The 23,538-nt window shown below is 38.3% G+C and overlaps 1 protein-coding gene across 4 annotated transcripts in view; it reads right to left on the bottom strand.

Moving 5' to 3' along the window:
* Positions 1-23,538, bottom strand: part of LOC135169905 (uncharacterized) — a 54,057-nt gene that overhangs the window by 9,214 nt on the left and 21,305 nt on the right. For all 4 annotated transcript variants that reach the window (XM_064135323.1, XM_064135322.1, XM_064135325.1 and 1 more), the window contains 2 exons: positions 3,125-3,303; positions 1,064-2,776 (listed from right to left, as the gene is read on the bottom strand). In XM_064135323.1, the coding sequence (XP_063991393.1) occupies positions 1,064-2,776; positions 3,125-3,303 (1,892 nt within the window). The remainder of the gene's footprint in view (positions 1-1,063; positions 2,777-3,124; positions 3,304-23,538) is intronic.

A 23,538-nucleotide genomic window follows, 5' to 3' on the forward strand; every position in this document is an offset into this window, starting at 1 on the left:
CGCCTGGTAGACGCAAAGTTTCGTTGAGTTTTACCCGTCGGCAAAGTTTTCAGCTTCCCACGCTTTAGGAGTGGTCTCTCCTTTTTACCGCTGGAGAGTTTATTCCCCTTCGATTTTTTGTCCCTCTTCCAGAAGCTACTTTGTAACTTTGATCCGACATTTCAATTTTTCGACTACATAAATTCATGAATACAGTTATTTAGGGGGGAACTTTCAACCGTCGAGTTTGATAATTTTCAGTGATTCTTGATGCAAAAATACAAGTGCGAAAAATTCGGTTTCACACTGAGTGAACTCAACTGGTTTAATCCCATTCGTCAAAAATTAACCCTCTCACGCAACCCCATGAAAAAATATATATATGTGTATAGAATACGTAACTCGTCTGCGACAGGACAAAAATACAGTGACGTAAGACTCAATATACGAGGGCTTACGTATTTCCTTCCATTGTTGTTCCATCGAAATGAAGGTTCGTGAGACTACGATAGATGGAAAATGTGAGAGCTATGAAAGGAACCCCGAAAAAAAAACCGCACATATCCCTTGGAATAACTCTTCCGAACAGTCCAGCTCACCAATATCCCCATCTCATTTTTCTCGTTTTATCATCGAACCTCTTATCCGTAAAATTCTCTCTCGAGTTTTCAAATAAACTCGGAGATGACACTGATACCCTCATTTTCGGGGATACACCCTGTCCCCGAATGAAAGACAATCCTCAACAATAATATCCCATGTCCCATGTGATGAAAAATATGAAAAGATAATCCGTTCTGATGCTGGACGAAAAAAAATCGCATTTTCTCTTTTCGTTTTTCCCCACTTAAATGAATTTCAAAATATTCTGTTCTCGTGAAACGACCGAGCGGTTGATGAATAATTGCTTCATCAAACAGAGAATAAATTATATGAATGGAGAAGACCATCCGGTGCCTTTATAAAACCTCTACAGCAAAAATTTTTCACTTTAAAAATGAATGGAACGAAAAATTCCTAAAATGTGCCAATAAATAACCAATCAATTAATCAAAAAAAATTTCAACACAAAAAAAAAGCTCACCTATCATGGGCGGACTCCTCCAAGCACGTGATAACAAGTTCAAAATCATTGAGCCTCTTCTTGCTGAGTACACTTTTAAGATGTCCAGCGAGTCGTTGCGCCTCATCCGCTGGGAATTCCTGACCGAGTAGCGAAGTAATCCTCACAAGTTTAACACTCTCATTATCAGCCAAAGCCTTAAAGAAGTCATTAAGATAAGTCGGATCAGCACTCCTCTCCACCTGAAACACAACTTCGAGTGCCTCCAGGGTGCACGCCGAGCTCCCAAGTATCTTGGACCATCCCTCGAGTTCCAGGGGTGATGTCTGTACCAGAGGTGCTGGTGGTCGTTCATTGGGAACTGGTCCAAACCCTGGCGCAGCACCGAGGAGCCGACACACAGCCAATATATTTCCATCAGACGTTCCTGCCGCTTTGAGAAGGGAAAAAATAGTCCTGGAAGGCACCTCGAGTGGACACAACTGATTCAGCACCAGGTGGGTCCTTGGCCCAAGCAAACCAGCGAGATATCCAATGATGCCACTGGGCAAGCCCTCAATTTCTCTTCTGAGTATATTTGCATATTGTGATATCGAAGCGAGATAATAAGCAGCGAGAAATTCAGCAACAGCCATGTGAATGGGTGTGTACTGTTCTATTTTTCGTCTCTGTCCAAATGTAAAGCCCCTGGAGAGAAATCCCAACCGAAGAATTTCAATTCCACCACCTCTAGTGCGTATCTCTGACTCTGTGTAGCAGCATCTACCCTCCCTCAACGCTGATAATGACAATTTACCAAAATCCTCGAGACGTTTTCTACAGTGCGATGGTAACTCTTCATCAGGTGCCAATGGCCTATCCAGACATTTACGTATTATCGACTTAACTGCTTCCTGGACAACGGCATTGGGCTGCGTTGGTAGTGTACCAGTATCCTGATAAAGTGTACAGAGCATTATCCAACCAAGTGGATGTTGCACGAGTTCTTTGATTGTTTGGCATTGGAGGCTGAGGCACTCGAGAAAATCACAGGCTCGCTCTGACAAATTATTGTGAATGAAATAGGCAACGCATAGTCTCTCAACATGCGGCCATTCCAATCCAGCCAAGTGGATTCTACGCTGTACCATTGGTGATAAACTTGTCCAATTGTTTGGTGAACACGTTACGAGAATTCTAGCATCCGGAAATAATCGTGCCTCCAATAAGTCAATGGCATCGGCCAGCGATTGCCTACCACCGGGACACTCATCGTAACCATCAAGAATGAAGAGTACTCGGTCCTCGAGTAGATGAAGAGTGCGCCATACTTGTGTCATTGCCTCGGTGAGGGCAGCACTTTTTGATAAAAATTCACGAGTCAGGTAATTGAGAACTGATGTACCACGGAGTTCACGAAGGGGAATTATGAAGGCCAGTGCTGGACCATCGTCTTTGCTAGCCCATTGGTGGAGGAGCCTCATGCAGAGGGTGGTACGTCCACTACCAGGACCACCCTCGATAGCCACACGTCTTGGGGCTTCTGATAGAAGGCCATCGCTGAGTCTCACTGTTGCGAATATTTGGTCGATTTTTATGGACTCAAGACGATGCTCCTGATCGTTCTTATGCATCAGTTGGAGATGTGGCTGGAAGTGAGCTGGACACAGGGTGCCCAGGGGAAGGGGTAAGATCCAGGGGGGTAGATGACGGGGATCACGCGTTCCTAATTCCCGATAGTACATTTTTAAGTATCTGAAAGCATTGATTGAGATTGATTTTTTTAATTTTCATGAAACCAATTATTTTTTTGCAGTTAATATTTTGATTTTTTTTGATCGAATGGTTCGTCATACTGATTGCGTTATGCAATGTTTACTCTATTTGAGACTCGTCTCGGCTCTTCAGTCATCTAGGAAAGACGAAGCGGTATATGCAATGCAAAGAGAATTCTCTAAGAAGCTTACCGTTCTATTTCAACTCTCACACAAAAGATTAGCAATTTGAGAGAGCTCTTGTCAACGTCAAAGGCGTTTGTGAATATCACAGGACTTCATTGAGAGCTCTCCCAGTATCTCTCGATCCATTGTATTAGCCATTTACCTGAGTAGTCTACAAACTGGATCACGATCAGGTGATGTTGGTCCACTGCCACCAAATTTCCTCGATGACGCACGAATGCTCGATATATAGGCAGCTGGTGCTGGTGGTGGACTGCATGGTGGACAACAAACTGGGCTACCACCACCCGGGGTCGATAACGTGTAACTTCTTTCCAACTCCTGTAATTATAAATGATAATTATGATTACGTGTGGGTGGTTGTATGTAGATTGGTGGTGAAGTAGTTGTCAAAACATTAATTAATTATTTACCTACTTGGTACTTGACTATCATCAAAGCACCAAATAAATTACTCTCTATCTTTAGTCTATTTAGTACGATGATATTTCATTGATTATTGAAATTAAATTATTACCACTGATTATTATTTTTCCGTTAATTATTTGGAGACATTTCCTTCGGACACGAGTTCCCATATCATTTTACTGTCACGTGACTATAAATTCTCTACGTGCATTATCTGAATTTCTATTTACAGAGTGAAGAGTATGCTCGTAAAAAAGTAATCCGGGATTTTTTTAAAGCCAAATTTTTGGCGTATTAAAAACGCCAAGGGGTGCCTTCTGCTTTTGTCAGGTGACTGACACGAAATTTTTTACATTTTTTTAAAATCCGGGCATCCGAATAGCCAGAAAAAAAATTTCAACATGGAATATGGCACGTCAATCACTTTTGATACGTGACATATCGATGCGTAGGTACAGCCCACCGATTTAATTATATGAAAATGATTTTGATGGGCGTACAAGGGCGACTAGAGGCTCAGGGGGATTATGCTTATCAAAATGCTAGCGATGCTGGGAAGTTAATTCTATCCCACGAGCAATTAAATAAGTTGGGATTCACATTTGGGCAGGAGAGGTGACGATGAGATTATTTCAGAGTAAGTAATTCAAATTGCAGTTATCTATTCAACATGTGGTGGCAAGTTCGTCTGTGAGCCCTCGTGATCGACTTTGAGCCGATTGAATGAGGGATTAAAATGTTAATCCTCGTCGAACAAAGGATTAAAATATTTTTAATTGTCCGGGAAGCCGATGGAAAAGAGAGAGAGAGAGGGAAAATTCGAATTTATAAATTTGTTTACGCTTGAAATTTTGAACTTTGATTTGTCGAGTATCTGGACATAAATAAATTACTCCGAGGGGAGTGGGATTTACTACTTGAAGCTTTGGAAATATTAAATGGATTTTTCAATTATTTCAGCCGTTTCGTTGTCATGCGCATCTGAAAATCATCATTTCAGGTTCACATGACATGTCAAAACAATCCTGGGAATATTTATAATTTTTTTAAATGCAATTCTTCGGGGAAAAATATCAATCTTGTCTCCATACATCTAATTTTCAAGTAACATGTCTTGCAACTCTCCGACTTGGCTTGCGCATTGGTGAGACATCGACCGCGTCCGTTATTCCGGAAAAGTGGATGGAGAAGGGAGGGTTGGGGGGGGGTCAAAAAGAAAGCGCATTCTTCAATGTCAGGAAAAATAAATGGCAAGGGGAAACGTATCTTGCTCTCGGTGGCAGGCATCTACCCGCTAACACAGATGCGTGTACAAGTGCAAAAAGCACAGCATTTTTCATCTATTTATGATCATTATGCTAACTCAGTGGATACATTAATCTCAATGTACATCAGGAAAAGGAGAGATCGGAACACACGGAGATAAATATTTAATAAAAGTACTTTTTTTTATAATTACAGAACGACAAGTGATTGAGGAAAATTTTACCAAATTCTTACGATTTTTTTTCGAGGATAAAAAAAATATATATACATATATATAGGCATACATGTTATATATATATGAATGAAGATTAGTAAATAATTAGATTAAATGATTAGCTAAATTGTATCGTCTTAATCGAGGATTTCCATTCATGTACCTGATGGAATGATAATTTCATAAAAAAGTTGGTCTGAGTGAAGTGAAATTTGATTGGATGATTCAATTGCTGGAGACCCATTCCCCAAAGATATTCAAATTCATTGGACATGGGAAATAATTATGCAACATGCATCTGAGACACGGAGAACTGGTCGTGCTGACACAACATTTGGGGGAGGAGGGTGAAGTTTCCTCCCATGTACATTCCTGTTTACTCGTCAAATACAAATCAACTTTCAGGGGACATGACCGGGGGTCAGAGGAGAGAGGAAGGAAATTATTGAATCGATTCGGTCGAAAATCCAAGACTTTGGGATAAAACGTAAAAAAAAAGAATTAAATTGTTAAAAAATATAGGATTGATGATAATTAGACTGAAGATCGACTGTAAGGGTGAATGAGTCGGGATATAAATATATATTATGGAAATAATTAAAATGAAAAATGCTCAAGTTGTTGGCTATCCTCGACGTTTTTACACTGATGTTTTATGCACCTCACCCCGCGCCGATCCCCATTAAATGCCCAGGAAACCTGTTCGCCAACCCCAAAATTACTGGATAACATGGATCATGAAGGAGGCTTCAGTTGTCGTCATTACAGAACCACGTTGTAATTCTAAATTAACGACAGACTAGGAATAGCGTGTCACTCGCAGAGATAAATTACACTCGGGTGAGTGAGGCTGTTCGGATAATCGCAGTGATCTGTCAAGTGCACTGTAATCATGTGACTCAAGATCACTTTTTCACTCTTCCCCGCCTCCGAAAATATGAGATCACCGGAGATAATGTTCCATAAAGTAGCGGATGAACATAAAAAAATTCATTTCCCGAGAAAAACAGAAAATATTCACAAAAAAAAAAATATTCCTCGATTACCATTTCCAAAAGGAGATGAACAATTATAAATTCTCAATAACCAACAACTGAACAGATTAATATCTTTTATCACAGTCGAAATATTTAACAACCCAATTACAACTCAAAAATACCCCAGCAAATAATGAAAATAAAATACCCCAACAATGCAAATCTCCCGGTGAATGGAATTGCAGAAATTGTACGTCGGAAAGATGTGGAAGTGGTGCCTGTTGCAGACGAGAAAAAGCGAGAGCCCATAAAGCTCTCGACCCTGGGTCGTTTACACAAGGGCTCCCAAAAGAGGAAACTGAAAAACGGGCGAAGGAGAATGTTAGCTATAGTCATAGGAATTTCTTTTTTTTTTATATTTTTTTTTTTCATCCGAAGTGACTCTGTTAGTGCCAGCCAAGCTCTAGTGTACGGAAAATGGTTGTGTCGTCTCCTTCCTTCTGTTTGCTGGCCGAGGAAATTAACAAAATAATTCACGTAGCGAGACCGTTGAGAGGTTGGGGAGGGGAATGAGAAACCCCTTTCGCCGTTGAGACTCTACAGGGCTTTTCAAATCCCCCTTCCTTTTATAGCTCCCTCAATGGTAATTTACACGCCTTACCCGGAGGTATTTTCGTATTAGAGTTATGTACCTCGTTTGGATGAATTTAGTTTCATTAATTCGTGATTAAGTGGGGGAGGATGGTGCTTTTATTATGCATATGCAAGTATATCGGTGGATACTGGAGGAATTGTGAGCGAGAGGGAAAGATTATCAGGTGATTTAACTCAGTGACAGTGAGTCTGACTGGGGTGCGAGAGGTCACGGGTTCGATTCCCGTCGGAAGTAATTTTTTTTTTTTATTTATCGCTCATGAATTGCCATCGATAGCGAAAAATTAATTACACCAACGTCAATATTAATTAACAGAATTATTTCGTGACCCTTCGTCAGATGAGCTCCATAAAAGGCCCATTTCAACCCACCCAAGACTTCTCCTTTTGAATTTAAACGCGGGAAAATTAACGAGCGCGTCCGCGAAATTACTCAGCCACTAATTAAAATATTATTACCCCGAAAATTTCATCACTTATGCCTCAGAATAATTGAAGGTGGGTCTTTGTACTTTATTAACAATTACCAATTCATGTCATGCACCGAGTGAAGGGAAGACTACGACAGACGACCAAGGTATAGTTAACGATCCAGTGAGCGCCACTTAACAACTAATTAATTTAATTGCCGAGAGCAATAGCACACCCAATGCATCCCAGTGGCCTATCGTCATTCAACAATAATTATTCATTAATTTTTCTTGTTACAACATTGTTGGTGATTTTATTCACAATTTGCCATTCGAAAAATTCAAGTTGTAATGAAACCGGGATAATTGCTTCAGCATTTATTCCAACCTGTCATGAAAATATTTTCCTGTTTATCCACCTCATCCTTAAGACTGTTTCAGTTGCTGGAGGATAGCTAACAATTTGCATCTTTCATGTCTATTTATTCGCGTGAATTTGTATTCATTGCGTCAGTTGCTGAATTATGCAAAATTGTTTGAGAAAGAGAGACAAAGAGAGGGAGAAAGTCTGTCTGGAAATTGCAGTAATTTTACTCCTGAATTCAAAAGTATTTTCAAGACCGACTGATAATCCAACTGTTGAAGAAACAATTTAAAGGAATACAATTTCAAGGATGAATTACATTAAAAAATAACCTGCACAGTAAAATTAATATCCGAAAAAGAAAAATAGAGTCAAGTAGCCAAGTATTTTGAAAAAAAAAATCGTAAAAAAAATATCTCTCAAGACAAGTTATTATTTCTGTCAGATAAGGCGCAGTAATTTTTTTTCATCGCAAAAAATAAATTGAAGTGAACAATTGACGAGCGAGGTGAACCCAAGTAGCAAAAAAAATGCAAAAAAAAAATTGAAAAACAAAAGATCCAGCGAATGCCGGAAACGTTTTCTCGGGATAATTGCCAATGCTAAGGCGATTATATGGGCAGCTGGTCATACCGCACCTAGAGGTACGCGTGCGAGAAAATCATGAGAGCGTGAAGCATCACTGAGCCAACCATCTCCCTCCAACACACTATGGTTAATTATTATCAGAGTACGTACTAATTGCATCGAACCACGCGAGCCTTTCTTACCACAGGCCAAGCCAGCAACAGCATTAGAAAAATGAATAGACGAAGGGAAATTCCTTCAGAAAAATAACACCGTCAATTGGTCGAGAGGGAGGGGGAGGAGGGGAGAAGGAAGGGGGGATAAAAGTTCAATAAAAATTCCCAATTAAAAATAAAAAATAAAAAGCCCCAAAATTTGAAAATTACATGTGCAAAATATCGTTCAGAATAATTTACCTTCGCTCAGATAATTTCTACCGAGTATCTCCCTCTGTATATCGATATCACGACTGAAATGCCAATTTACTTTGTCAATAAAAAATGTACATTAAAAGTGAACTCTTGCAGCGATGATTTGAAAAGAAAACGCGATAGCGAGTTATTTCGCCTTTTTTGTGGATAAAAAATGTGGGCCAAGCGCATATCAGGGTCCCTTTTATGCTACCGGTGTGCTGGTGGGGGCAGGGGGAGGAGAGAGATATATTCGAGACACGATGGTGGAGAAATTGTATATACTCCAGGGGGTGAGTGGGTGGCGGTAGACGATGTATGTTATATGCGATTGTCGCAGGCACTGAGCAACGATAAATCACGAAACGATGAGCCGTCCGATCGACGGTACGTGCTGGACGTGCCGAAAATGGGACTGTCAGGACAGCTTGACCCACCCACCCCAAAAGCATTTTCATGATACTACAGGGGTTTTGCCCCAGGTCGGCATATATTTTATAAAAAATATATCGAGCGATAGAACTAGGTAGTAATTTTTCGTAACTTGAGTTAGACTAGATCCTGACGACTTGATATAACTAAAAAAATTACAAATAAATTTTTTTATGCAAATAAAAAATTGTCAGTGGTACCATTATGACCCCTGGTATCCTCAAGCGTTAAATTATACCCGAAATTTTTATCGTTAATTGCTCAAGGGAATTCCCCAAGCATTCGACGAATTAAATGGACTACATCAGCCTTCGGAAACATCTCTATTCGTACTATTCTGCAGGTGGTTTAAAACAAAACTTTCACACCCATATTACCAACGTGGAGAGCCTAACTTTATACGCCATCAACTCTAACTCAGTTTCACAATGGGGTAGAATTTCCATCTGGACATTATCGTTCCTGAAAATTTGTGGACCACTAATTCACCTGTTCAGAAATAAAGAGTCTGTGGAGTGAGAAAAAAAAGTAAAAATAAAAGTTAAGGAGAGTCACTTTTTTAATTCTTTTCCCATACCCTTGGAAGAATGTATGAGTGACATTTCAACGGTGGAAACCATGCGTTTGTGACATTTTTACAGGAAAACAAATAAAAATGAAAAAAATAGTCTTGAGTTTGTGTCACACTGGCTGCCAGGAGCTACTCCCTCTTCCCTTTTCCGCTCTCTGGAAAACTACCTCACGGTGTCGCTCGTAAAGTTTTCTCCGGGCAGTGCTCGAGTAAAATTGGGTCCCCAAGGTAATCGCGAGATACGATTACCTAGAATGCATCCGGCCATATTTTTTATATGTTACGAGTTGGTTTGAAAAAATTAACGTGGAAACACGCAGATGTTGGTGAGCTTTGAATTGTCTATTTTTTTTGTAATTGTTCTGGTTGAATGAATCGAGTATACGAATGGTGAACGGTGAGAAATATTGACAGAATATTACAGAGTAATTCGCAAAAATAGGAAAATTATTTAAAACATTTCTATCAAAAAATATTGAACTTCCATCCGTCAAGTTTGTTAATTTCCCTCGAGTGAATCCGCTCTTCTCCATCAAATATTTTCACGTGAAACATAGTTTTCCGATCGAGTTAATTTTTCTCTCAGTGAACACGAGTAAAAGGTATTTTTCATCATAAGATACTCTTTAGAAATTCAAGAGAAAAGGTTTAAAACTCAATGGGCAAAGTTTTTCATCAAAAGTTGAAAATTAATCTTGTCATTTAAATTTCAGATGAAAATCCTATCGATTTCACGTCGCCTGTAATTAAATTTAATCTCCAATGCGCCCACGGTATTACACATTAATGTATCTATCCAACTTTTTTTAAAACCAATTCTTTGTTAATTAAACTGATCCCCCCTGCGCTAACAGTTGAATTATCCCGGATGAATGCATAAAATAACGATAACGATGCCTGCTGAATTTTCGTTTTGGCAGGAACTGAACAAGCAGATTCAACGGTATTAGATTTCGGATAAAAAAGTTTTCTGGGTGAAAATTTTTCGATGGATAAAAATGCACATGCAAACAGATGGGGAGAGCTTCACCAAGACAAACAGGGTCTGCTATCTCATCCCAGATGCACGACCGCATATCCATTACAAAGGCAAAAGGGTACAGTGGCCTGAGGATATCCAGGAAAATGCATTTGATTAAAATCCATTAGTCAGACCACGTGTGACACTAATTTCCCGAGACTTTTTCGTTTATCGTTCGTGAAGAATTCAAGTTCTATAAACGTGGGATCCACGATGTATCAACTTTTCCGAATATCACCTGAGATTTTATCAAAATTTTCTCGTTCAACTCACGTGAAACTATAAAACAGTTCATGTCAATTTAACTCTTCCCAGAGCTTTTCAGAAATATATTCAAATCTAATAGAGATAACGAACTTTTCGTAATGACCTTTTTACTAGACTAAATTACAGATTACAAAAAATGTTATAACGAAAATTTTACCCTCTCAATTTTAATCATATTAACACTTAGTGAATTTTTCTAAGAATATCTGAGAATCTACGACGAATAACAAAATTTTCGTCAGGACTTTGTGCGGAGCAGTTCGAGGACTATAAGTTTGATAAGAAAAAAATGTCCTGTCTCCCTCAGATTTTCACATAGTCAGTCAAAACTAAAGTGAAAATCGATGAAAATCCGGTATCAATCCCTCCACTGGTGAATTAAATCTATCTAACGTCAACATCAATCGACGAAAAAAATAACAACACCAAAATCCCATCAAAAAGTGATTTGGAATTGATATCTCTTCATGCCATCACTCACCAAAAATTCAGCGCTCCCAATGCTCTGTTGAGAATCAGAAGGGGTACCAGCAAGATCAGCCATGATAGAAGTGGAGAAGCTCCTTCGTGTTTGATGCTGACACCGATGATTTCTCTGAGTTCCATATCCAGCTACTCCATTCTCATTGAGCCTGGACGTCCAAATATCCTCAGAATCAAAATCCGGTGATTGACTGATGGTACGGTGCTTCGTGAATCTAGCAATTCTCTCCGTTTTCACCCAATCGTGATTCGGTCTCGGCTGTCGTGTAATAGTCTGAAGAGACTTTACCGCATTGTATCGTGCAAAACCACCCTCCATAGCCCCTGACCACAGATGATCAGGAATATCGTGAGATCTGGGAGTGCCAATTGATTGGGTCTTCTCCGTTGACGAACCAATGCCAGATGTCGTTGGTGTTGTCTGATAGTAACTTCTTCTTGGATTATCCTTGTCCTCGTCAGTTGGATAAAAATCATCGTGAGACTCGAGGGATCGATTGTTCTCGTGAAGGTTTAACGATGATCCAATGCCCGTTGAAGTTGTCGATGTGCGAAAAAATTTTCTCTCATTCGCCGATGTCCATATCTCATCGGTTATCGAGGAGCCAATTCCGGTTGATGTCGTTGGGGTTCTGCGGGGAATCCCAGTACAATTTTTTTTGGAGCACTCGATCAATGTGTCATGAACTGGGGGAGAAATTGTGAGGGACGATGGGCGAATAGTTTAGCCCAGAGGTAGTGGGATGGACTAATGTGCGAGATGTCGCGTATTCAGGTCCAGGATTGGGGTGATTTATTTCAGATTAATAATTGAGGGGTTGAGACGGACTTAGACGACGATTGGATCCTATGGAATTGGTTCCTACGACGGTTAAGTCCCAGTAGGATCATATCGTGTATAAAATCGAGTCCCAATATTACTGGATAAGAGGATTGAGTCCCAATTGGATAATCTTGAAAATTGACTGGAGTCAACTGAAAAATTACTATCAAAAGTACATCTGGGGGATGAAGAGTACCTATAGGGTGGATTCCTATCTCGCCATGTCTCCTCAGGATTCGTTAACGGTGTTGTCGGTATTGTGTGATGATTTGAGTACGAACAACGCTGAGGAAAACCCATGCCATCATCAAGGCCAGCTGCCCATAGTGACTCCAGTGGTAGATCATGGATTGTTACTGGTGTACCACAGTTACCTATACTTGAATTTCCATTGTGTTTGTCCCCAGCTGTTGAGGGACATACTCGGTCGGCACCCTGCAGTACACAGCACATGCCAACACCACCACCACCACCACCACCACCACCACCGCCTTCCGGCGACCCCCTGGTACCAGTGCTCTGCAGGCAACCTATCGTGAGGCTTTTTCCGATATTACTTCACCAGTCACTATCAGCGTGTTGTTTCCTTCTGATTTTTTTTTTGATACAATTGTTGGACATTTTATTTTCATCTTCTCTTCATGTCTTTTCTGAAAATTTTTATATGCTAGGGGTTGGGCAGAGATGCTTGAGTGAAAATTGTTGCAGAATTTTATTTCGTGAAAAATTGTATTTAGAGTTTTCGGTTGGAGAGATGTGTTCAATACGTAGTGATCATGGGAGAAGAGTAAATTTTCTCTTCGAAAAATATTTTGCGAGGGGGGAACATGATAGGAGGAATATTTCGAGAGAACAGGGGTCACTACAGTTTTCATGGTAAGTTATTGGTGATTATTTTTCCCACCCAAATTTCAGCCAATAGAATTGCACCATTTGTTGATATTTTGTATAGCCTACCTCGAATATCAGCGATAATTTTTTGAATATTTTGGTAAACAAACGACACTTAACCAAATAAACCTCTTTTCATGTCATGGCACAATTCTCTTGGCCGAAATTTGGATAGGAAAAATAATCCCCTGAATACCACTCGAGCTTCAAAATTATAGAATATTTCCCTCTAGGTTCCCTGCATACAAATGAAGTCGTCAAGTTTTTCAGGAAAAATCACTCGTGCTTCGCACTCGTGATTTTTTAGCCTGAAAAACTTGACTCCTTCATTTGTTTGCAACGAATCTATCGGGAAATATTCGATAATTTTGAACCACTTGTGGTATTATATGTGAATATTCGCCGAGATTTCTCCCAATGTCAGAAAATTTATTCTTGTTTTTCTTCTATTTTTGCTTTGGCATCAAATAAACTTAATGTGGTGAAAACGGCGTGAGCCGAGCGCAGAAGCCGGAGGAGGGTTGAACGGGATGTGAGTAGAAGCTGTTAAATATTTATAAAACCCGTCGTGGTTTATAAGTAAAGCGGAGTGAGGGGGATGGGGTTGAGTTTGAATCGAGTAACCCGCATACCGAGGACTAGAAGACCGTATAAAACCATCATTTCCATTTAATGCACCATGAATGTCGTGAATCCCGACGTCTAGAGGACTCAACCCCCCCCCCCGCTATCCCTTTCTATCTTTTTTTACCCCGAGTTTTGTGATATATTTCAAGGTTCAGGGTGGTTGAACACATGAAATATCCATTCTTTAGCCGATGTTAATTCTCCTTCCCGGTGTGGCTTTCCCCGTTGTTCCAGAGAGAATTTAAAAAAATGTTTCTTAATCCCAGGGAATAATTGACGATTGTTGTTAATGTGTGTTTGAACAGGAATTTATTTGTGAAAAACAAATCATAGCAGAACATAAATTTCTGCATAAACAACATGAATTCCTGTGATTATAAATTATAATCCCAACAGGAATTCCTGTCAGTCATGAACTGACCAAAAATGATCTTAAAAAAATTAATGTCTAAACACGTTGATTGTTCGCAACTATTAGTTGACGTTAATCCTATCTTCCTGGATTGTTTTTCAACGAGATTAAAAAAAAAAATAATTTTTCACCCTTCTAGATGGTGCACCAGTAACTGCCACCCCTCACCCATTTTCACAGCGCTTAACTACACGTACGTTTTAGTAATTAAACCCCTTCCCAAAATTTATGTCGGATATTTAGACAACACTGACCTAAATACGCCTGGTAAACAATACACCTATTTCCGAAAACAGGAGAGGGTTTATGTTTGTTTTTTTTTTGTATATCACGGATTTCAATGGTATCCCATCGTAAATTTAATTGCAGAAGTTTAATATATGTTGACGCTGGGTAAAATACACGGACGAATGAGTGAAAATAACTGGTCAAATGGGGAAAATCATGGATACTGGTTTCACATATGTGAAACACTGTATTTTCCTGATGTACATGTTCATCCGTTTGTGCATAATTCACTGGGCTCTCTCGCGTATTCAACAATTTAACGGGTCCACATGTCTTGCTCGGGGGGGTTGAATGAGCCGAGGGGATGTGGAAAAATTGGTGGCCAATGTTTTAACGTAATTTAGGGCTGGGAAGGGAGTTTTAGTCGTTCGAAGCGGTCGGATTCATTTCAGTTTTCATGAACTAAGCAAAACTTTATCAGATAATTCCGTTTAATTTATGGTCCGAGAATATTCGGTTCAATTTGCCCTGCGTTGGATCAAAAATTATTCTCATCTTAATTTTTAATTAAAATGTTATCGCAATATTTTCTGGAGTGTATTGGAAGATTTTTAATACAAATAAAATCATTTTTTAATTTAAAAAAATGTGTCGTTCTATTGAACATCAATTATCACCGTACGTTGAGTGAACCGATGGCAGAAAATATTTTCCAATTTTTTTTTTTTTTTTTCAACAATTCACGATTTCAATTGTCCGCCGGATTTTCAATTGCACTTGTGAATAACAGGATACGGCCTTTAGAGAGCTTTTATCCTGAACATTGCAACGTGCAATTCAATTTTCAGGGAATTATTTTGGGATTTGAAGGGCTATTTAATCGATTATTCATCGGAATTTTCACATCAAACGAAGTGACGAATGTTACGTTCAATATGAGAATCATGAAAAATCTGGACAGAGCTTTCATTTAAACTGAAAAATAATTGATTGAATGATTTGTCCACTAAAAAATCCCTCCGGAACTAAAAATCAATTCTTCGTTGGACTCGCGGACTGAGGCCCTAAAATATTGATGAATGGGAATTCCAGTCAATCATAAACTCTAATAGACTGAAAAAGTAAAGATCCAGGAAATTTGGAACGTCCAATTTCGAGTGAAACCGAGTACTTTCAGACAATGGCTGAAGGTCTTTCATCCACTGCTTTGAAGCTTAAGAGCCGTAGAATTTAGCAGCAAGTGGGATTTCATGGAGAATACAGGACAATAAATAATCGAAAATCCGAGAGTCGAGGCTGTAATGCCAGGGGCTGGGCCATCTGCATTTCGTAATCCAACGTATAAAGACTGTACGGATTCACTGGCTCCAACGGTGTGGAGGACGTTTATCCGCCCTTGCGAATAATATTTTCATCCTTTTTAGCGCAATCATTTTTTTTTCTCCCATCTCCTTTTGTTTCATAATTTATTGTTATTGGATTTTCCGGGAGAATGAAATGAGAATGAACCGGTGGAGGAAGAAGTATGAGAGGGATGCACTTTTTATACTTCCCTGCGAATGCCAAGATAGCACCAATGGATTCAAGTAATTTGTTGCCTCTTCTGCTCCATTAGCCTTCAACTAGCGATAAGTAATTTTCGCAAAAGTTAATTAAAGTTTTAACGCTATGCACTCTTTATCCCCTAACATCTTAGTTCGAATTTTTTTTTCTCGAAGAAAAACATTCCACAGGAATAAAATCCCATTTTTTTTCATCACTGACAGCGTTTTTTATTGTTTATATTCATTCGTTTATAATTTCAACCGAAAAATAAAATCCTGTCGTAGGAGGAATTGCTGAGAGGACAGGAATCCTGACATCTCCAAAGAAATCGTAAAATCATATCCTGTCGTTTAAAAAATAACTCGTATTTCTCTTGATAACGATGAAATTAGAATAAATGAAAATTACCCCTTGAGATTCAACCGGGGAATTACATCCGGCAATTTCTGCCCAATGGAATGAAGAAACAGTTAACAAGAAAGTTGTTACGTACAGTTTGTGATACATTAAAGTGTATCACTGGACGGTCATCATAAGACCCATCGCCATCAGCAAGTTTCCATTGCTCTTCCACTCGTCCACTTCTTCCTCATGTTTTTGTTTACGTTTAAAGTACAACAGATGCTGATGTAATGGAGGGGGGTAAGGGGAAGGGGGGAGAAGAGGTGAGAGGGACTTAAAGTTGCTGGGCTGAGGATAACGAGAAAACGATCGGATTTAACGACGTGCCATCATCATGATGTGTAAAATGCGCACATGGACGCCTTCCGATAAGCTTATATCTCCCCAGTTTAATCCAATAAATGTGAGGAAGGAGTGATGAAATTTTCTCAACTTTAAATTGCATGATTATAGCGATTTGATAAGGGGCGAGAAAACCATTCAATTCTGAATGATGAGCTTCAGGGTATATCTGCCCTAAAGTTGAATGTACGTGATTAAACGGAGAGATAATGGAATTGAAAATATTTTTAATTAAAATGGCAGAAGTGAGATAATGACAATAATTTTTTTTAATATTCATTTCATCTGCTTTTGTTCAGATAATTCTGCTTTATGTTACCTCGAGATAAGTTGAGGTACAAATCTGCCAGATGAGATGAGGCAGTTTCTTCTATCATAATTCATCAGATCTCGTTAATATTTCAAAGTTCAGACAATTTTAAAAATCAACAGTTGCCTAAAGTCAATTGTCATCATCTAGAATTTTTTTATCTTTATCCAAAAAGCCTTTCCCTCCATTTTTCGTCTAACAATATTTAGATAAATCGAGTATTCACCTGAATCAATCTTATTTGAATTAAATAAAACGTTCCATGTTTAAAGGACAAACTTTTCCACCCCCATCCGCCCATTGTCGAATCGCAAACGTAAATACAGTAGAAAATGTAGGAAAGGGGGTGGGAAATTCCCACTGGCAGTTTGTTTCCTTTGAACACAGAATGTAAATTGAGAGAATGACGAATAGAAAATTGAGGAAATTTTATATTCCATTGAAAAATGAATATTACAAGAGGAGCCAGTACATCACGACACACTGAAGGTTTGCCATTTGGATTTAGCCTATTAACGTTTCAATTTCCCCTATTTCACCACAACAAATTTCAATTCCCTTCCCCCCCCCTATACCATCCCCCCTTACCCTACCCCTCTTTGCGCATGAGAATATACCAATGAGAGAGCGGCCTGATCGATTTCCGGTTTGAATTGACAGACGAATGTACGTCGTGTATTTCCAATCAGCGATTGATCATAGAATTCAATGTACGAGGGGTGAGGGAGGGTGGGAGAGGGGGGGGGATACGCATGTAAACTGCGATGCTCTTGATATTCAATCTTGTTGCGAATGAGAAAAGAATGATTCGAGTGGTGCAACAGTACGAAAAGGGATGGGGGATGTATAAAGCTCCCTCACCAGTCGCTTTCGGAGGTAAACAGCAATAAAAGAGGACGTTTTTTTTTTTTTTCATGAATTGTTGTTTGGGTTCAGTTCAGGTGGTTTAATTTAAAAGTGGTACGAGTACATGCTCGACAGGGTTGGAGATAGAGTGTCCATAGACATGGGTTAATCGAATGAAATAGCCGTCTGTGTGTATGTATTTGTTGGAATTTTTTTTGTGCTGTGGGATAATATGTTTCTAATAATTATGGGGTGAAGAATTAATATTGGGGGCCTGAGGGGGTAATTAGAGGCACTCGGAAAATATATTGAGCTTTCTGGAGCCCACACGAAGGTCTTGTGGGCCATCAGAGGGGTCAGGAATCTTCCCAATGACACATATGGTCCCAATTTTATGAAATTTATTTTTAAAAATTATGGGTCAATGAAATACGTAACTGTCTGTGGATTGATGAATATCAGAAGCTCATCACGACGGCGATTCGAAGAATAAAATTATCATAATTAAATTATCATTGTACTGTAGAAAAGAAAAATAAAATTAAACAGCACGTGCATCTCGTATTTAATCCTAAATCGGATGAGTTGAAGTAGAAGAGAATGGTGCAATTACATTTGCACTTCCACGTACATCCTTTTACTTTTAGTTACGTAAAATGGATTACCCCTGGTGATATCTCCAGTTCCAACCACCTGACAAATTGAAATGAGAAAATAATTGATAATACTTTAATCCCACGATAATGACATCAAGTTATCAACAGATTTATATCCAACTTGATGAATAAAACTTGAATACATTGTACAGGTGAACGTTGAGAATTGTGGAAAGTTTCTCATGGGAAAACTCAAATATAATTCCCTTTTCACCACTTCTCCACTTCATCCAACATTTCTGATATGATTTTACAACAGAACTACCATGAATCTGGCATGTCTCCAATATTCTCATACAGATGCATTACAGAAGTGTATATTTTCACCCATACATGTGACATCACTCCCCCTCCCCCCCTCCCCCCTATTTTTATTCAAACTTTTGGCCTTGGGTAAGAATGACTCGGAAAAGACTAGAAGAGAAGATACGACACTGGAGTTTAAAGTCGTGAGATAGTTTTCGAATCGAACAGAAATGTGAACGAGAGAATGCCACAGTATACTCTTCGACTTTGTCGTCCCTTTCTATAACTATTCGAGAGTTGTTGCCATGTAGAACGTGGAGGGGTTGAAGGGGAATGGGGTGAGTTAAAATGAGAATTGCGAGGAGCCCGAATTGTTCATCGTAAAGTTTTCTGTATGACCTATCTGATTGTGAGCAAACTGTGAAGAAATAAATAACCGACGAGTTGAGAGTAAAATTGGGAAGTTAGAGGGATGAGGGGGAGGGGTGCAGGGGTAGAGGGATAAATAATGGAAGATTAAATGGCCGGTGAATTTATCTTTCTGTCAAATGAAATTTTTTCCTTCATTGAAAATTACGTGGGTGATGGAGATCTAGATGATCTCCATCTACCAAATGGAGGGAAATTATTATAATTTTTTTGATTATTCTACTCCTGGGGGGTTCTCGAGAAGTCCACGTGAGTGGACCTAAATCGAGACACTCGAGAGTAACACCAATACTGTTAATCCAATGTGTATTAACTTGTGTTCGATTCACACACGAGTGCATTCATCGATTTCATATTCATATTCGTTTTTTTTTAAAGCTCTGGGCAACTCTTTTTTTCTCGTCATTTTCATTTGACTCTCCAATTCTCTGATACAATGGGAGTGTCCAAATGGAGGGTATCTATTTTCAATAAATAATATTAAAAAAAAAAGGGTGAAAAATATGTGCGACATTTTTGGAGCCCCAGAGTGGAATATATATGGTGACACGTACACTGTACGTGGCACACGGATATCTCGCATTATGCATGCAAGCTTCTCTCAGGCTGTTGCAAGCTATAGGTAACCAACCGGCGACGTACAACCTGAGCGGGGGGGAGGGAGGAGATTTAGGGATGCATGTATCCGAGAAAATCTGTGAATGATTAATGCCAATGTCGGTAATTGGGGGAGACAAAAGATGAAAAAGTTCCACAGAATTGACTGAATTTTTTAACAGAATAATTTTGTAAATTTCTGGTCCTGATTTTATCTGCACGAAAATAAATTTTGGATAAAAAATTAGACTTCTAGAGGGTGAAAAGGGGAATGAAATGGCAATCAACGACTTTTTCGATCAAATTTTGTTGGAAAAAAAATTAATTTTGGAGGATAATTTTTATAATGAAATTAACTCTTGTTAGTTCGCCCCTCGTTTCATCCCCTGAAGGTCCCATTTATCCCTAAAATTTTCAGACAGGAATTCACGTGTAGATCTCTTTGTGAATCCCTCCATCCAATAAATATATAAAAAATTAAGACAGAATCTAATCACCAATTATAATTCTGTGGCTTTCTAAACTCCCAGAGAGAATATTTAACACACATTTTCTCATTCCCTGTCGTTGAATAATAATGGACGACAGTTGAAAACAAAGCTTGTCCACTCTGGTGGCACAAGTGGCCGCTTCTCGAGACGAATGAAAGCTTTCATCACAGTGGATATACGCAAGTGCCTTATACATAACCACCCCTTGCATATATATTACACCAGTTCTCGTACAGCACTCAAGCCTTTTAACACCACCCACTCCCTCACACATTCACCAGTATTCACTCGGGCTGAAAAATTGTGGGGTAAATTGTCAATTGGAATACAATGAATTTCTAGGATTTTCCATGAAAAATCAACGGCGAGCTAGTCCTTTTTTTATTACAAAAAATAAAGTGAAATGAAAAAGATTCTCATGCACTAGTTCTCAACTGAATAGATATCTTATCCCAACTTTTTTTTTTTCCCTCCACTCGACTCTGGGTACGAGGAGTTTGAATCGCTGAAATTGTGGCAAACTTTAGTCTTTTCAGTTCTCCGAGATGTTGAGAAACTTTGGACAAATGCATCGATATCCTTTAGGATTAAATTTTATTTTTTCGAGAAATAAGAGATGTATTTTTTAAAAAACCCAATAGAGCATGAGCTATTCATCCATTTGATAGGAGAATTGTTTATGAAATAAATAAATCCCTCTTCCTCAGTCTCAATGTCATCTTGAAATGGAAACTGATTTTTTTTCTGAAGGGACAACAACTTAAAATAGAAAATAATTAAGGAATTCCTTTTTTTATGGTGGAATGAAAGGTCAAGTCTACAATATTGAGCGAAGTAAATCGATAACGAAGAAAATTACACAGCTTTTTTTAATAGAGAATAGTGAAGCTTTATCTTGGTACACCAATTCTTTCAGTCACGTCTGAAGAATATTGAATTGAAGTTCGTCAGCAATTAATGGGACGAGGAGAATAAATTCCTTTTTTTTTTTTAAATTCTACCCTGAGAATTGGATTTTCAAAGGTCGATAATGAAGTAAGTGGAGTGAGGCGAAAGGAAACCGGAAGTCAAGCAACGGAGGAAGTAACTACCTCATAACCAGCGGCAAGATCCTCTCGGTCTGGTGGAGAATATGAAAAAAAAAATTGTGAATCAACAATCGATATATCGAGGCCCTCGATATTCCACCACCAGTGGTCCAGTGTTAATCACTTATGATTTATTCGAAAAAATGACGGGAAAGGAAAATTGATTTTACATTTTGATAGATATTTTGTTGAGCTGCAGAGATAACGCGTTGAGAATTAATTCTTCATCAATATCCACATTGAAATTTTTATCGAATAATGGAAATTGAATATTTACACGAATGATGAGCTCGGTGGAGGGAATGGTGATAGTTGCAAAGTTTTAATTTCCTCTCGAAAACAGTGAAGCACTTTCAATATTTTTCATTGATAACGGAGAAAAAGGTTGGAAACTTCTGGAGATTAGGGAGATTGGATATTCAATTATTTGGAATTAAGTTGAAAGTTTGTGATGAGTTAGATAGAGATAAATTTAATTAAATTGAGATGATGGGAAATATGTCATCATGAGAATTCCTCACTGGAAGAAGGAATTTATTTCCAAAGGGCAATTTATATTTAGTTTATGGAAAACGATGAATTTCTGCCCAAATAGGAATTTATTCCTCCATAAGAACTCATAGGGTGGATAAATTCCTGTCTCATCATGAATTAAATCATTAAAAAAATCAGAATGATTTTTTCTACTAACGAAAAAATCAATCGCTCGATAAAACCGATATTGAGACAGAAATTCCAGTCGGTACATCGAGTTACTCAAAGTAATCTCAACATATTCCGTTCCCATCAGTCGGAATTACCGTTGAAATGTTTTTGACACGAGAGAGCCCCAATATTCAGTCATTTGAAATCAGGTTTAAAGTTTCTGATGAATTAGGTCGAGATAAACTTAATTAAAATGAAAGCTTTGTGTATGACACACCGACTGACACAGCTAATTGTTCATTAAAACTGTGTAATTGAATAAAAATATGTCAAGGGGGTACAATTGAAGCAATTTTTTACGATTAATTCCACGTACTCTCCTGACGAATGAAAAAAAATTAATTAAAAGCAAATGATTAATTTGGCAAATAGGACTGGTATAACTGTTCATTCAATCCCATGAAAATTTTGCTAAATTGACACATTAAATAAGATGAATGTGCTATTTAATTGAATATACGGCACATTTACTGAGTGATACATGTTGGTTTAAATTAACAGTGCGGTTATGAATTTTGGATGTATGGAGACCTTTGAAGAATACATGAAATTTCATTATATATGTGCTACGATAACTATGTGCAATGGTATTTTCAATAAACCCACGGATGCATTACAAACGTTGGGACTGGGTGATGGTTTTAACAATTAAACGTCGGTTCCAGCGGTCGTGAAAATTAAAGGATATTGTTTTGATGGTAGTTTCGAAGGGGTAAAGAGTGAGGGGTGGGCTGGGGGAGGGATTTTGGCGCTGACATTATTCACAGACTGCGTCGCCTCAGGGTACCATAGGTTAACAACGTTTTGATTGATTTTTGCGAAAAAAAAAAATGACGATTTGTTATAATCACAAAACAATTGTCATGAGTTTGTGAGGAGTGAATATGTCTTTTTAACTTAATTATTTCAGGAAAAATTTTGTAAATAAATAAATTGTCTAGAAAAGTTGGAAGAGGGGAAGAGGAAGGTGATGGTAGATGTGAAATATAGTGGAGGCCGGGAAAAAATGAAATTTTTAGGGTGCAATAATATTTCAATGCCAAATCATCCAGTTTATGATTCACTGGCAACAAAAAAATTTATATTCTTATTTTACCGAATTTCTCGCACTCGAAAATGATAAAAATCCCACCTCGTGAGGATAATGGGGTCATTTGAATGCGGAAAATTATTCTGAAATCTTCCAGCGAGTTTTTCATAATACTGAATAACTGTGGGGTAATTCAAAAATATTCCATCCGTAAATTTGTTTTCAGTCGATGCGAGAAGAGTAATTTCGTGATTCATCATCACGTGGGAATAGGGGAGAAAAAATAAATAGGATATAGCGGACAGTCTTTGATGGTCTCTATCTCGAGGATAAATGAAAAGTGGGGATGAGTGACGTTTTATTTTGACGCTTGAAAAATATTTCAGAATTGAAAAAAAAATATATATATTTGACAAATTCAATTTCTAATTCTGGAATTTTTTACGATTCGAGATCGATGATTTTCCCTACCACGTATGTAAAAATTATTTCAAGATGTTACAAGAGATTTTTCATAAGTCCAGATGACTCTGGAAAAATCCAAAAATATTCCGTCAGTGAATTTCCTTTCGGGTGATGGAGCGAGGGAGAAGAATAATTTTGTGATTCATCACGAGGAAATAGGGTAGCGAAAACAAATAGGGGAATAGGGTAAAACAGACCACTTTGGATCATCAATATCTTCTGACCAAACGGATATATTTGTTTATATCGGATCTCATTGTTAAGGTTAAAAAACATTTGTTGAGTGTGAAAAAAAAAATTGCAAAGTTCATTCTGAAGTTTTGTAATTTGTTTGGATATTAAATAAAAATAAATAAATCTAGACATTCCACTGTGAGTT

Source organism: Diachasmimorpha longicaudata, chromosome 16 (genome assembly GCF_034640455.1).
Source record: "Diachasmimorpha longicaudata isolate KC_UGA_2023 chromosome 16, iyDiaLong2, whole genome shotgun sequence".
NCBI classification, from domain to species: domain Eukaryota; kingdom Metazoa; phylum Arthropoda; class Insecta; order Hymenoptera; family Braconidae; genus Diachasmimorpha; species Diachasmimorpha longicaudata.